We start from the raw sequence: 17,500 nt of genomic DNA, 5'->3' as shown, positions 1-17,500 counted from the left end.
TATCTTCGTGTGAGTGAATGAGAATATGTTGCTGCTGTATGTAAATCTAATCCGAGAAGGTCGCTGGGAGGAGCTAGGACTCAGGAGTGAGTATATAAAGCCATCCGCCAGTCTCCATCACCATCACTCCAGTTTTCCATGCTGTTGTAGTTCAGGAAACTCTCAAGCAATGAAGTCTTTTGTCTTTTCAGGTAAGTACATATTTCATGTAGGTCATATATTTGAAGATAGTCTTGATCGCAATGCAGAATCAATTGCTTCATCCATATATGTTAATTAGCCATCAATCACTCACTCCCACTTCCGCCCCTTTTTTTTTTTTTTTTTTTTTTCGTGATAGCTATCGTCTGTGTTGTTGTGGCAGACAGTCGCTACGGATCCAACGGAAATGGTAACGGCTTCGGAGCGCCTCCTTCCAGCAATGGCTATGCACCCCCAAGTAACACATATGGCACGCCCAACGGAGGGTACGGAGTAGACCCTGAGATTGCCGCTTTGGCCGAGAACATTCCCGGGGGCGGCGTCCCCGGTGAGGACTACCCCATCTTGGCTTCCGTGCCCGACACCGGCTTCTCGTGCGATGCCCAGGCGGTGCAAGGTTATTACGCCGACACTGCAGCTGAAGCCGGCTGCCAGGTGTTCCATATCTGCCAGGACCGCGCCCTCAGGCGCCAACAGGACTCGTTCCTGTGCCCCAACGGTACCATCTTCAACCAGCAGTACCTGGTATGTGACTGGTGGTTCAACGTGGACTGTTCTCAAGCTGAGAGCTTCTACTCCGTCAACGAACTCATCGGAGTCGTTCCCAACGCAGGCTATGGCTACGCTGCGGCCACCAACGGCATTTCCCTTACTGGCAACGGATTTGGCTCAAATGGCAAGGGCAGAAATGGAAACGGCAACGGAAGAAACGGCAATGGAGGCAACAACGGCAACCAATATGGCGCTCCAGCAGCTCCTTCCAACGTTTACAATGGTCCCTTCTAAATGTCTTGATTATTCTACAAGATTTCATAACTCTGAAATTGTAAATATACTTACTTCCTCTTTTCCTCAGATCTGTCTTTAGGCTCTCAAATTTCATTATTTTTCAAGGTATTTGCCTCCCTAATGCAATATGCCTGTAACTATTTGTATGATTATAAACGTATACAATTTATGTATGATGATTATATATTTATTTTGAAATGAAGAACTTATGTTTCATCATATTTGTTTTTTTATTTCTAATATTGAGACCCCTATGGTATCTTTATACAAAATAATAGTATATATATTGTATATATTTATATGGAATTCATGAAATAAATAAGATAGTAAATGTTTGTTGTATCTTCTCACTACATCCCTAACTTGTAAGTTACGGTGTCTTGTATACATATAAATACATACACATACACACATATATAGATATATATGTGTGTGTGTATACATACATGTGTGTGTGTTTGCATGTATATATATGTGTGTGTATATATATATATATATATATATATATATATATGAACACAGGCATATATATTCACAGACACACACAAATATATATACAGAGAGACAAATATAAACACAAATATACACACATATATACCTGACGTGATGGTCCAATGGTTAATGCACTGGAACCTCGTGATTCCCTCCCTGCACTCCGACTAATGGCTTGAACCTGATATCACGGTATATCGCCTTCAGCTGTCAAACGCAGGTGTTGTAGAGGAAATCACCGCTGTGGTATTAGTGGCAACCCGCTGAACTACATTTACATATATGTACGAGTATATATGTAAACAGAAAGATGCCTACACATAGATGTGCTTGTGTGTCTATGTGTGTACGCATGAATATAGATACATATTTATTTATTCATTTATACATACATACGTACACACACACATAAATATATATATATATATATATTTATATATATCTATATATGTGTGTGTATGTTCGTATATATGTATATATAAATATATATATGTATGTGTGTGTGCTTATATACATATATATGTTTGTGTGTGTGTGTATATATATATTGTATATGTGTTTGTATATCTCTATATATTTATCTATAAATAAGAAAACCGTATGTATCCCTCTCATGAGGATCTCTTGATAAGTACGAAACATAATGATTTAATTTCATTAATTATTGAAGCTATTTTATTATTCATCTTTGTGTACATGTAAGTGTGTGTGTTCAGAGAAACACACACACACACACACACACACATATGTAAATATATATGCATCTATCTATATCTTATACATATACATGTACAAATATACATTATCTATATATGCATATCCATACATACATACACACATGCATATGTATGTGTGTGTGTGTTTGTGTGTGTACACAGACACAGACACACACACACACACACACACACACACACACACACACACACACACGCACGCACACGCACACACACGCATGACAGTTTATGTGTATGTGGTGAGTCAAATGAAAGCATGCTTCTGTACACACAAACATAATATACTTGTGTATCTGGAGTGCTCCTTGGGTCCTGCCAGTGGTCCACCGCGACCCTTCCAAGCAGCCTTCAGACTTCCAGTGGTACCCAACATCCTTCCAAAGGTGTCCTATCGGTCTTGTTGCATCGGTATCCCAGCGACAATTGAAGTGGCACGCCTTCGATGCTACCAGTGATACCCACCCCCTCCCGGCCCACCCAACGGAATCTATTGCCGTATTTCAGATGCCAAAAGATGCCATAGGACGTGTAAAACCTGGCTGGTTAGGCATTGTCGAATAGAATAAAAACAACGTAAATTTCCACTCGATTTCCACCTGCCTCCGGCTATTTATAGGCCTACGGGGTGGTTTTCATGTATGAGTTCACTTTTATAACCAGAGGTCGGATATTTTTTTTACCAGACCTTTTGTTTGTGTCAGTATATATATATATATATATATATATATATATATATATATATGTATACATGTATGACTGTATAGATACACATACATATATATGCATATATATATATATATATATATATATATATATATGTGTGTGTGTGTGTGTGTGTGTGTGTGTATGTGTACATGTGTGTATGCATGTACATGTATATTTGTGTAAATATACACATATTTATTTGTAACTATCTATCTATCTGTCTATCTACCTACCTATCTATCCTTTTATCTACCTATATATATATATGCATATATATATATATATGCATATATATATATATATATATATATATATATGAATGTAACCTGCCAAATCGGCAGGTGTGCATGTATAAATATATGGGGTTATATGTGTATGCGCATATATTTGTGTACCTATATACATGCAAATGTATCACACACGCGCACACACACACACACACACACACACACATATATATATATATACATATATATATATATATATTACACACTTCTTTCTTCGAAAACGGAACATTTTTCTTAAGATAAGTGACGGTAAAGGTCACTGGGAGGAGTTAGGACTCGACCAGCCGGTATATAAAGTCGGCCGCCAGTCTTCCAACACCACTCAAGTTTCCCCATTTACTTAGGTCATATCTCTCTCACACAATGAAGTCCTTTATATTTTCTGGTTAGTATTTCATCGTGCTCATATATTTGATGTTAATATTTCCGAATAGTATTTGAGTTATATTTTGGTAAATTATAATTTTCTCTCCCGTCAGCTATCGTCTGCGTTGTTGTGGCAGACAGTCGCTACGGATCCAACGGAAATGGTAACGGCTTCGGAGCGCCTCCTCCCAGCAATGGCTATGCGCCCCCAAGTAACACATATGGCACGCCCTACGGAGTAGACCCTGAAATTGCTGCTTTGGCCGAGAACATTCCCGGGGGCGGCGTCCCCGGCGAGGACTACCCCATCTTGGCTTCCGTGCCCGACACCGGCTTCTCCTGTGATGCCGTAGCGGTGCAAGGTTATTACGCCGACACTGCAGCTGAAGCCGGCTGCCAGGTGTTCCATATCTGCCAGGACCGCGCCCTCAGGCGCCAACAGGACTCGTTCCTGTGCCCCAACGGTACCATCTTCAACCAGCAGTACCTGGTATGTGACTGGTGGTTCAACGTGGACTGTTCTCAAGCTGAGAGCTTCTACTCCGTCAACGAACTCATCGGAGTCGTTCCCAACGCTGGCTATGGTTACGCTGCGGCCACCAATGGCATTTCCCTTAATGGCAACGGATTTGGCTCAAATGGCAAGGGCAGGAATGGAAACGGCAACGGAAGAAACGGCAATGGAGGCAACAACGGCAACCAATATGGCGCTCCGGCAGCTCCTTCCAACTCGTACGGTTCCCCTTTCTAAGCTGATTTTTATTTAATGAGCTTCGCGATTTTAAGAAAACGTCTCAGTTATACGTAATGTTCATCCGTTACACTGCTACTGTCTTTTCTTAAATCAAGTTATGTTATGTTAGAAATTGCCTTTGTTTATTCTGAATACTGGAACTTCCAGGATATCTAAATGCAATTTCAATAAAAAATACGATATATTTATGTATATTTATATGCATTTCACATTATAAAGTGAATATTGTCTTTCCATTGCATAATTTCCCCTGTATATCCTAAGTAGTGGCCTATGATATTTTGATCAAAATGACATTCTTAAGCCAGTCAATACTAATACAATAAAAAAACCTATGCAAAAGTGAATGTCTAATTCTAAGTGCTACCTTTGATGACGTGATTTATACTTGTCCACATAGTGATAGTGGCTATTGCAACTGGAGATGGATTATTCAAGTGGTCGGAGGACGTTGTGCATCCGAGCGGCATACAGTATGTACGGAGTGGGTTAGTGTGTCTAAAAATGCATCTTAACAGACTGTTGTTACTTTAATAAATCAAGCTGAAGAGTTTAAATATTTTCAGGGCAGGTCATATATATATATATATATATATATATATATATAAATGTATACACACACATATATATATGGCATATACATATATATATGATACATACATACCGACATATATATATGTTTATATACATATGTAAATATATATATATGTATATATATGTACAAACATATATGTATACATATGCAAATGTATACGCATATATATGTATGATATATATATTTTGTGTAGTTATATGTATGTATACATGTATATGACTTACCCCGAAAATAGTAAGTCAAATTAATGCAGTTGTTTTTTTTTTTGTGTGTGTGTGTGTGTGTGTGTAAACGTGTAAGTTTCATTCAACGGTCGTATTGTTGCTGAAACTTAATTAAAGTGATCAATTGCTATGAACAATTAAGTAACAACTAACAAAGTTTTAATATAGTAAACTCATATAATGCATTATTTATAAATAAAATATATTGGACCCAAACTCCCACCTTGTGAGATTCCATAGTTATTATGGAACTAGAGAAGATTTCTCCTTTCTGTGATAACAGTTATTTGCCTTCAATCACTCAAGCAATCTTTAAACCATGTGGCCACTAACGCTGCAACAAATAACAACAATAAATAAAATAAAATATAATGTAGGATATAAAGAGGAAAAAAGGACTGTTCTCTAGAGATGAAGGAATACTAAATGAAAATTGTTGAAGTCCTTGAAATGTTAAAGTCCTTGTCATTAAGCCCAGCTCAAAGCGCAAATGGTGTTTAGGCAGAAATGCGTTTGTTGCCCAGCTGGTGCACTGGGCGCTTTACTCGCATTTTTTTTTTTTTTTTTTTTTTTTTTAACGCGTAGGTTTGATACTGATTCGGGGGTTTTATGCATGGTGTTGATATGTATGTGTTTATATCTATATGTGTGTGCGGGCTTGTGAATGTGTATACACACACAGTGTACATTATGAGTGTATTCCCATGTGCATGTCTGTGTTTTGTGTATATGTAGATGTATGCGTATGTATGCATATATGAACACACACATATATACGAAATCTAGTTTTTGTATTGTGGATTTTTCTACCTTATATATACACACATATGTGTGCCGCATGTGCGCATCCGCGATTCCTTATGTATGCGTGCATTGATTTTGAACTTTGTCTAATGCAAATACATCTACATTATATTAACTGTGTAAAAGAATACATAACTACATGAGGCAGTACTTAAATATTGTTAGTCGTCCCCAGGCAAGTTATAACTTGTCCGAGACTTCAAAGCATAAAAAAACCTGATCGTTCATTGAGTAAATGTAAAATATCACCTTAGTCTATAAGCTTCGTAGAATAATATTTTGTATAAATAACAAAAAATAAATAAAATTGTACATTACGTTTTTCGATATTAGAGCGGATACCTGAAATGGTAAGAGACAGTAAAGGTCACTGGGAGGAGCTAGGACTCGACCAGCCGGTATATAAAGTCGGCTGCCAGTCTTCCAACATCACTCTAGTTTCCCCTTTTACTTAGGTCATATTTCTCAAACAATGAAGTCTTTTATATTTTCTGGTAAGTGCATAGTTCAGTTCAATCATAAATCTTATGATAAAGCATTTCATATCATGATTTCTGGTAATTATTTTTCTCTCGTCAGCTATCGTCTGCGTTGTTGTGGCAGACAGTCGCTACGGATCCAACGGAAATGGTAACGGCTTCGGAGCGCCTCCTCCCAGCAATGGCTATGCTCCCCCAAGTAACACCTATGGCACGCCCAACGGTGGGTACGGAGTAGACCCTGAGATTGCCGCTTTGGCCGAGAACATTCCAGGGGGCGGCGTCCCCGGTGAGGACTACCCCATCTTGGCTTCCGTGCCCGACACCGGCTTCTCGTGCGATGACCAGGCGGTGCAAGGTTATTACGCCGACACTGCACGTGAAGCCGGCTGCCAGGTATTCCATATCTGCCAGGACCGTGCCCTCAGGCGCCAACAGGACTCGTTCCTGTGCCCCAACGGTACCATCTTCAACCAGCAGTACCTGGTATGTGACTGGTGGTTCAACGTGGACTGTTCTCAAGCTGAGAGCTTCTACTCCGTCAACGAACTCATCGGAGTCGTTCCCAACGCCGGTTATGCTTATGCTGCCGCCACCAACGGCATTTCCCTTAATGGCAACGGATTTGGCTCAAATGGCAAGGGCAGGAATGGAAACGGCAACGGAAGAAACGGCAATGGAGGCAACAACGGCAACCAATATGGCGCTCCAGCAGCTCCTTCCAACGTTTACAATGGTCCCTTCTAAATGTCTTGATTATTCCACAAGATCTCATAATTCTGAAATTGTAAATATGCTTACTTCCTCTTTTTCGCAGACTTATTATCCATAGGCTCTCAAATTCCATTATTTTTCAAAGTATTTGCCTCCCTAATGCTATATGCCTGTAACTATTTATATGATTATAAACGTATACGATTTATGTATGATTATATATTTATTTTGAAATGAAGAACTTATATTTAATCATATTCGTTTTTAATTTCTAATATTGAGACCCCTATGATATCTATATTCAAAAGAATAGTATATATATTGCATATATGTATATGGAATTCATGAAATAAATAAGATAGTAAATGTGTGTTGTATCTTCTCACTACATCCCTAACTTGTAAGTTACGGTGTCTTATATGCATAAAAATACTACACATACACATATATAGATATGTGTGTGTGTGTGTATATATACATACATGTGTGTGTGTTTGCATGTATATATATATATATATGAACACGCATATATATTCACAGACACACACAAATATATATACAGAGACACACCTGACGTGATGGTCCAATGGTTAATGCACTGGAACCTCGTGATTCCCTCCCTGTACTCCGACTAATGGCTTGAACCTGATATCACGGTATATCGCCTTCAGCTGTCAAACGCAGGTGTTGTAGAGGAAATCACCGCTGTGGTATTAGTGGCAACCCGCTGAACTACATTTACATATATGTACGAGTATATGTATACAAAGATGCCTACATATAGATGTGCTTGTTTGTCTGTGTGTGCGCATGAATATAGATACACATTTATTTATTCATTTATATATACATACATATATACACACACACACACACACATATATATATATATATATATATATATATGTGTGTGTGTGTGTGTGTGTGTATGTGTGTGTGTGTGTATGTTCGTATATATGTATATATAAATATATATATGTATGTGTGTGTGTACTTATATACATATATATTTTTGTTTGTGTGTGTGCGTGTGTGTATATTTACCCATTGTATGTGTTTGTATATCTATATATCTATATATCTATATATATATATATATATATATATATATATATATATATAAGAAAACCGTATGTACCCGTCTCAAGAGGATCTCTTAACAAGTTCGAAACATTACGATTTAATTTCATTAATTATTGAAGCTATTTTCTTATTCATCTTTGTGTACATGTAACTGTGTGTGTGTATGTGTTCACACACACACACACACAGATATATACACATATATATATATATTTATCTATCTAAATCTTATACATATACATGTACATATATACATTATATATATATATATATATATATATATATATATATGCATATCCATACATACATACATACTTGCATATGTATATGTGTGTGTTTGTGTGTGTACACAGACACACACACACACACACACGCAGGAGAGTTTATGTGTGTGGTGAGTCAAATGAAAGCATGCTTCTGTACACACAAACATAATATACTTGTGTATCTGGGGTGCTCCTTGGGTCCTGCCAGTGGTCCACCGCGACCCTTCCAAGCAGCCTTCAGACTTCCAGTGGTACCCAACATCCTTCCAAAAGTGTCCTATCGGTCTTGTTGCATCGGTATCCCAGCGACAATTGAAGTGGCACGCCTTCGATGCTACCAGTGATACCCACCCCCTCCCGGCCCACCCAACGGAATCTATTGCCGTATTTCAGATGCCAAAAGATGCCATAGGACATGTAAATCCTGGCTGGTTAGGTATTATCGAATAGAGTAAAAACAACGTAAATTTCCCCTCGATTTCCACCTGCCTCAGGCTATCTATAGGCCTACGGGGTGGTTTTCATGTATGAGTTCACTTTTATAACCAGAGGTCGGATAATTTTTTACCAGACCTTTTGTTTGTGTCAGTATATACATATATATATATGTATACATGTATGACTGTATATATACACATACATATATATATGCATATATATATGTGTGTGTGTATGTATACATGTGTGTATGCATGTACATGTATATTTGTGTAAATATACATATATTTATGTGTAACTATCTATCTATCTGTCTATCTACCTACCTATCTATCCTTTTATCTACCTATATATATATATGCATATATATATATATATATATATATGCATATATATATATATATATATATATATATATATGAATGTAACCTGCCAAATCGGCAGGTGTGTATGTATAAATATATGGGGTTATATGTGTATGCGCACATATTTGTGTACATATATACATGCAAATATATCACACACGCACATACACACAAACACACACACACACACACACATATATATATACATATATATATATATATATATTACACACTTCTTTCTTCGAAAACGGAACATTTTTCTTAAGATAAGTGACGGTAAAGGTCACTGGGAGGAGTTAGGACTCGACCAGCCGGTATATAAAGTCGGCCGCCAGTCTTCCAACACCACTCAAGTTTCCCCATTTACTTAGGTCATATCTCTCTCACACAATGAAGTCCTTTATATTTTCTGGTTAGTATTTCATCGTGTTCATATATTTGATGATAAATATTTCCGAATAGTATTTGAGTTATATGTTTGGTAAATTATAACTTTCTCTCTCGTCAGCTATTGTCTGCGTTGTTGTGGCAGACAGTCGCTACGGATCCAACGGAATTGGTAACGGCTTCGGAGCGCCTCCTCCCAGCAATGGCTATGCGCCCCCAAGTAACACATATGGCACGCCCTACGGAGTAGACCCTGAAATTGCTGCTTTGGCCGAGAACATTCCCGGGGGCGGCGTCCCCGGCGAGGACTACCCCATCTTGGCTTCCGTGCCCGACACCGGCTTCTCCTGTGATGCCGTAGCGGTGCAAGGTTATTACGCCGACACTGCAGCTGAAGCTGGCTGCCAGGTGTTCCATATCTGCCAGGACCGTGCCCTCAGGCGCCAACAGGACTCGTTCCTGTGCCCCAACGGTACCATCTTCAACCAGCAGTACCTGGTATGTGACTGGTGGTTCAACGTGGACTGTTCTCAAGCTGAGAGCTTCTACTCCGTCAACGAACTCATCGGGGTCGTTCCCAACGCCGGTTATGCTTATGCTGCCGCCGCCAACGGCATTTCCCTTAATGGCAACGGATTTGGCTCAAATGGCAAGGGCAGGAATGGAAACGGCAACGGAAGAAACGGCAATGGAGGCAACAACGGCAACCAATATGGCGCTCCAGCAGCTCCTTCCAACTCGTACGGTTCCCCCTTCTAAGCTGATGTTTATTTAATGAGCTTCGCAATTCTAAGAAAACGTCTCAGTTATACTTTCATATTTATCCGTTACACTACTACTCTGTCTTTTCTTAAATCAAGTTATGATTTCTTCGTAGAAATTACCTTTATTTATTTTTAATACTGGAACTTCCAGGAGAATATCTAAAGGCAATGTCATTTAAAAGTACGATATATTTATATATCTATATGTATTTCACAAAGTAAAGTGGATAATGTATTTGCAATGCATCATTTTCCCTGCGTATCCTAATAAGGGCCTGTGTTAGTTTGATCAAAATTATATTCCTAAGCCAGAAAAAAATATGCATCTACATTTTTTTAGATATGAGGGTCAAGTGGGAAAAAACAAAGATCTAAGATTTTTTTTCTTTATGACCATATAACAATATCCACTGAATTTAAACCTTTAGTTACTGAGAAGCTGAATTAAAGTATATTATGTAAGAGGGGTTGATACTGGATTTCCTCACTTTTTCCAATTCCTATAAAATAAAATAAATAAATTGGGGGGGGGGGGGGGGAAGAGGCAGAACCAACGATCTTCAACCTATTTGCCGTATACTAATGAAAATGATTATCACGGACTGAAATGACTCCTTCACAGACTTTAGATAATTGAAATGTGCTTCATAAAACAAGAAAAGAGCAATGGATTACTGCCTCTAGGAAATGCTCTAGATGAGTCTTTACAGTCTGCAAATTTTCAAAGATGAATTATGAGCTGGTAAAGAATAGAATGCAAAACTTACAGGATCTTAATAAATAAATAATTTTTGTTCAAATACATGTGAATGGCTATTGCAATTTCAGATGGACCTTTTGATTATTGACTCTATGTGCGTTTGATTAGGGGTCGTGTGTGACCTAAATGTGGACCCTTTGTCATTAATTTGTGAGAGTTCACGTGGGTTGAACATGTTGTGCAGCAGAATGGGATACAGTGGGTAAGATGAGAATTGATGTGGGTCTAAAATTTAAACTCAACACATACAACATTCTGTACAGACAAAAACCTTTACTTCGAGAAATCAAGTTGATGTGTTTGGATATTATCTGGATTGGTCATATAGATAGACATTGTGCGTGTGTGTGTGTGTGTGTGTGGGCAAATTGATTCACTAAAGGTGACAATTAGAAAGTTGACAATCATTTATGTCAAACTGAGGCAGGTACTGTGTTTTCTTTTAATACTGATAATGAATGTAGTTCACCTTCAGTATACTGTAGATACTGCAGCTTTTGATCAACAGTGATCACTTGTTCTGAACAATCAAGTAACATTTTTTTCCTTTAATAAAACTAAAAAGAGAAAAAAAAATATTTTGAATAATAAAAATAGACCAGACATGCCACCTTCTGGGATTCAAGAGTAAGTGCCACTACTGTGATCAACTGTGGCAGCGAAGTAATCGACAAATGGACTGTTTTCTAAAGGTAAGTACATACTAAATTGCTGAAGTGCTTGGAAGGTGTCCCTAAGCTTAACTCAAAGCGCAAAATTGTTAGTGCATTAGGTGCTTTCGTATTCACATTTCAGATTTTATTTTAACATGAACGTTTGAGACTGGTCGATTAGGGGATATATAGAATTGCACATATTATTTATATGAATGTCTGTACACCTTTGTATGGTTGTGTGTGCGTGTATACACTATATATATATATATATATATATGTATGTGTATATATATGTATGTATGTATGTACGTCTGTGTTCACTGTACACACACATACACATATGTATATACTGTGTATATGTATATACATATTTATACATATATATACATATATATACATATATATGTGTGTGTATACATATATTTCGAGACCAGGTCAGGGAGGATTGTTATATATCTATATCAATGAGGTATTGCATTATTCCATCTTTCATATATATACACAGCTCAGTGTATCTGACTTCGGTTTCGAATTTCTAAATCAATTTCCATCAAGTGCCCACGGGGAGTTTGTGTAAACCCTCGCTATCATTACTCATGTATGAGTAGATAGGTAATGTCTATGCAGCTAGTTAGATCCTAGTTGCACACTCCTTTTAATGGGTCGCGTGGCATGATTGGTTTAGTACTGGCCCTCCTGTCTCATACCCAGAGTGACCTAGGTTCGAGGCCAAGTCAGGGAGAATTGTTATATATCTATATCAATGTGGCATTGCATTATTCCATCTTTCATATATTTGTGTATTATATATATGTACATATATATGTATAGACTGTGTTTATGTATATACATACATACATATTTGTGTATTATATATACATATGCATATATATGTAATGTGTATACATATACTTGTGTATTGTGTATATATATATATATATGTGTGTGTGTGTGTGTGTGTGTGTGTGTGTGTGTGTATGAGTGTGTGTGTTAATATGTTGTGTACTGTATAAATATATATATATATATATATATGTATGTGTGTGTGTGTGTGTGTGTGTGTGTACATATATTTGTGTATTATATATAATCATTATATATGTGTGTGTGTGTGTGTGTGTGTACATATATTTGTGTATTATATATAATTATTATATATGTGTGTGTTTATATATACATATACTGTATATGTATGTTTATAAATACATATGTGCATGTTAAATATACTTATATATGTGTAGATATATATATACATATATATGTATATATACACATATCTTGTGAGTGTGTATGCTATATGTATACTTATAAACATATATATAATATATATATACATATGCATATGAGTCTGTGTGCGTACATATATGTATGTATTATGTATGTGTATATATAGACAGATAGATAGAAAGATAGATACAATATATATATATATATATATATATATATATATAATGTGTGTGTGTGTGGTGTGTGTGAGAGAGAGATTGTGTGTATGTATATATATTTATATAGATATACTGTATATGCATGTTTATATATACACACTTGTGTGTATATGTATATAGAGAGAGATATGTGTGTTATATACATACGAATATGTATATATATATATGTATATATACATATACATGTTTATGTATGTATGAGTTTTCTTACAAAGCTGCAAGAGGCAATGCTAAAATGTGAGGGTTTTCTGTCCTTTAGTAAGTTTGTAGGTACTTGGTTGTTTATTGAGCAAATATAAAATATTTTCTTAGCATATAAGCTTCACAAAGAAATGGCATAATACTGTAATACATCTTTCGATATTAGAGCGAATTTCTCAAAAGGCAAGAGAAAAGTAAGGTCACTGGGAGGAGCTAGGACTCGACCAGCCGGTATATAAAGTCGGCCGCCAGTCTTCCAACACCACTCTTGTTTCCCCTTTTACTAAGGTCATATCTTTCTCAAACAATGAAGTCTTTTATATTTTCTGGTAAGTGCATAGTTCAGTTCAATCATAAATCTTATGATAAATCATTTCATATCATGATCTCTGGTAATTATTTTTCTCTCGTCAGCTATCGTTTGCATTGTTGTGGCAGACAGTCGTTACGGATCCAACGGAAATGGTAACGGCTTCGGAGCGCCTCCTCCCAGCAATGGCTATGCACCCCCTAGTAACACATATGGCACGCCCAACGGTGGGTACGGAATAGATCCTGAGATTGCTGCTTTGGCCGAGAATATTCCCGGGGGCGGCGTCCCCGGTGAGGACTACCCCATCCTGGCTTCCGTGCCCGACACCGGCTTCTCGTGCGATGCCCAGGCGGTGCAAGGTTATTACGCCGACACTCAAGCCGGCTGCCAGGTGTTCCATATCTGCCAGGACCGCGCCCTCAGGCGTCAACAGGACTCGTTCCTGTGCCCCAACGGTACCATCTTCAACCAGCAGTACCTGGTATGTGACTGGTGGTTCAACGTGGACTGTTCTCAAGCTGAGAGCTTCTACTCCGTCAACGAACTCATCGGAGTCGTTCCCAACGCCGGTTATGCTTATGCTGCCGCCACCAACGGCATTTCCCTTAATGGCAACGGATTTGGCTCAAATGGCAAGGGCAGGAATGGAAACGGCAACGGAAGAAGCGGCAATGGAGGCAACAACGGCAACCAATATGGCGCTCCGGCAGCTCCTTCCAACTCGTACGGTTCCCCTTTCTAAGCTGATGTTTATTTAATGAGCTTCGCGATTTTAAGAAAACGTCTCAGTTATGCGTAATGTTCATCCATTACACTGCTACTGTCTTTTCTTAAATCAAGTTATGTTATGTTAGAAATTGCCTTTGTTTATTCTGAATACTGGAACTTCCAGGATATCTAAATGCAATCTCATTTAGAAATATAATATATTTATATATTTATATGCATTTCACATAATAAAGTGAATATTGTCTTTCCATTGCATTATTCCCCCTGAGTATTTTTTAGAGCAGGTCTTATATATATAAATGTGTGTGTATGTTTATATATACACATACATATATATGGCATATACATATATATATATGGTATATACATACACACGCACACACACACATATATGATTTATACATACATATATGTATTTATTTACATATGTAAATAAATATATATATATGAATACATACATATATAGGTACACATACATATATACGTATACATATGTAAATATGTATGCCACCTGGGATTCCAGGGTAAGTGCCACCACTTTGATCAGCTGTGACAGCACAGAAATGGACGAAAGGACTATTTTCTTAAGCAGAGTATATAATACATTGTTTAAATACTTGGAAGGTGTCCATAAGCTTACCTCAAAGTGCAAAATTGTTAGTGCATTAGGTGCTTTCGTATTCACGTCTCAGATTTTATTTTAACATGAACAGTTGAGACTGGTCGATTTGGGAGATTAATATAAGTGGGCATACTATTTATATGAATGTCTGTACTCAATTGTATGGTTGTGTGTGCGTGTGTACACTATATACATATGTATGTGTATATATGTATGCATGTATGTTTGTGTTCACTGTACACACACATCCATACACACATATATGCATATGTATATACTGTGTATATGTATATACATACTTATACATATATATACATATGTATGTATGTGTACATATATTTGTGTATCATTTATATGTACATATATATATATATATATATATATATATATATATATATGCATATACTGTGTTTATGTATATACATACATACTTATTTGTGTATTATATATACATATACATATATGTGTGTGTATACATATACTTGTGTATTGTGTATATATATATATATATATATATGTATATATATATATATATCCGTGTGTGTGTGTGTGTGTGTGTACATATGTTTGCGTACTGTATACATATATATGTTATACATATATATGTCTATGTACATATATTCGTGTATTATATATAATCATTATATATGTGTGTGTTTATATATATATACATATATATATATATATATATATATATATATATATATATACTGTATATGTATGTTTATATATATATATATATATACTGTATACGTATGTTTATATATACATGTTTATATATACATATGTGTATGTTTATATATACGTATATATGTTTACATATATATATATATATATATATATATATATATATATGTATATATACATACACATATCTTGTGTCTGTGTATGCGATATCTATATGTGTATATACTATATATAATATATATACATATACATATGCATATGAGTCTGTGTGTGCGTACATATATGTGTGTATTATATATGTATATATATAGACAGATAGATAGAAAGGTAGATATATTGTATATATATTTATAATGTGTGTGTATGTGCGTGTGGTGTGTGGGAGAGAGAGATTGTGCGCATGTATATGTATTTATATATATATATTTATTTATATAGATATACTGTATATGTATGTTTGTATATACACATGTGTGTATATGTATATATAGAGAGATATGTGTGTTATATACATACGTATATGTGTATATATATATATGTATATATACATATACACGTTTATGTATGTATGAGTTTTCTATAAGTATGATAATTTATGTATATGTGAATAAAAATATATATAATCAGATATATATGCACAAAAACATACATATATATATTGGTAAGTTTTTGCATATAAGTAAGAATATAAACATATACATATATATTGATATATATGTGCGTGTATGTAACTGTGTGTATGTATATGTGTGTGCGTCTGTGTACATGTGTATGCTTGCATTGACTCTGAAGTCTGGCTAATGCAAATACATATATTACAATAGTTGTATATAAGACTACATAGCTACAAGAGGCAATGCTAAAATGTGAGGGTTTTCTGTCCTTTAGCAAGTTACTAGGTACTTGGTCATTTATTGAGCAAATATAAAATATTTTCTTAGCATATAAGCTTCACAAAGAAATGACATAATACTGAAGTACATCTTTCGATATCAGAGCGAATTTCTCAAAAGGCAAGAGAAAAGTAAGGTCACTGGGAGGAGCTAGGACTCGACCAGCCGGTATATAAAGTCGGCCGCCAGTCTTCCAACATCACTCTAGTTTCCCCTTTTACTTAGGTCATATTTCTCAAACAATGAAGTCTTTTATATTTTCTGGTAAGTGAATAGTTCAGTTCAATCATAAATCTTATGATAAAGCATTTCATATCATGATTTCTGGTAATTATTTTTCTCTCGTCAGCTATCGTCTGCGTTGTTGTGGCAGACAGTCGCTACGGATCCAACGGAAATGGTAACGGCTTCGGAGCGCCTCCTCCCAGCAATGGCTATGCGCCCCCAAGTAACACTTATGGCACGCCCAACGGTGGGTACGGAGTAGATCCTGAGATTGCCGCTTTAGCTGAGAACATTCCCGGAGGCGGCGTCCCCGGCGAGGACTACCCCATCTTGGCTTCCGTGCCCGACACCGGCTTCTCCTGTGATGCCGTAGCGGTGCAAGGTTATTACGCCGACACTGCAGCTGAAGCTGGCTGCCAGGTGTTCCATATCTGCCAGGACCGCGCCCTCAGGCGCCAACAGGACTCGTTCCTGTGCCCCAACGGTACCATTTTCAACCAGCAGTACCTGGTATGTGACTGG

The 17,500-nt window shown here is 36.7% G+C and overlaps 5 protein-coding genes across 5 annotated transcripts in view; all 5 read left to right on the top strand.

Moving 5' to 3' along the window:
- Window positions 1-136: 136 nt before the first annotated feature.
- Window positions 137-4,558, top strand: LOC125026433. Its single transcript, XM_047614884.1, has 3 exons — window positions 137-191; window positions 341-598; window positions 3,937-4,558. Exons 1-3 carry the CDS (start codon window positions 170-172, stop codon window positions 4,323-4,325), a joined length of 669 nt encoding a protein of 222 aa, XP_047470840.1. The 5' UTR covers window positions 137-169; the 3' UTR covers window positions 4,326-4,558.
- Window positions 4,559-6,401: 1,843 nt separating this feature from the next.
- The window catches only part of LOC125026546, a 14,889-nt gene continuing 3,790 nt past the window's right edge, over window positions 6,402-17,500 (top strand). Inside the window, exons 1-2 of the mRNA XM_047615052.1 lie at window positions 6,402-6,445; window positions 6,531-6,788. Coding sequence (XP_047471008.1) covers window positions 6,424-6,445; window positions 6,531-6,788 — 280 coding nt within the window. The 5' untranslated portion in view covers window positions 6,402-6,423. The remainder of the gene's footprint in view (window positions 6,446-6,530; window positions 6,789-17,500) is intronic.
- Window positions 9,663-10,606, top strand: LOC125026550. Its single transcript, XM_047615055.1, has 2 exons — window positions 9,663-9,708; window positions 9,805-10,606. The coding sequence occupies exons 1-2, from the start codon at window positions 9,687-9,689 to the stop codon at window positions 10,440-10,442; spliced, it is 660 nt and encodes a 219-aa protein (XP_047471011.1). The 5' UTR covers window positions 9,663-9,686; the 3' UTR covers window positions 10,443-10,606.
- On the top strand, window positions 13,793-14,642 carry LOC125026548. Its single transcript, XM_047615054.1, has 2 exons — window positions 13,793-13,838; window positions 13,924-14,642. Exons 1-2 carry the CDS (start codon window positions 13,817-13,819, stop codon window positions 14,562-14,564), a joined length of 663 nt encoding a protein of 220 aa, XP_047471010.1. The 5' UTR covers window positions 13,793-13,816; the 3' UTR covers window positions 14,565-14,642.
- The window catches only part of LOC125026547, a 1,008-nt gene continuing 481 nt past the window's right edge, over window positions 16,974-17,500 (top strand). Inside the window, exons 1-2 of the mRNA XM_047615053.1 lie at window positions 16,974-17,017; window positions 17,103-17,500. The exon at window positions 17,103-17,500 is cut by the window's right edge and continues 481 nt beyond it. Coding sequence (XP_047471009.1) covers window positions 16,996-17,017; window positions 17,103-17,500 — 420 coding nt within the window. The 5' untranslated portion in view covers window positions 16,974-16,995. The remainder of the gene's footprint in view (window positions 17,018-17,102) is intronic.

This window comes from Penaeus chinensis, chromosome 6, assembly GCF_019202785.1.
Source record: "Penaeus chinensis breed Huanghai No. 1 chromosome 6, ASM1920278v2, whole genome shotgun sequence".
NCBI lineage: Eukaryota > Metazoa > Arthropoda > Malacostraca > Decapoda > Penaeidae > Penaeus > Penaeus chinensis.
This window is presented reverse-complemented; position numbering and strand designations above follow the sequence as displayed.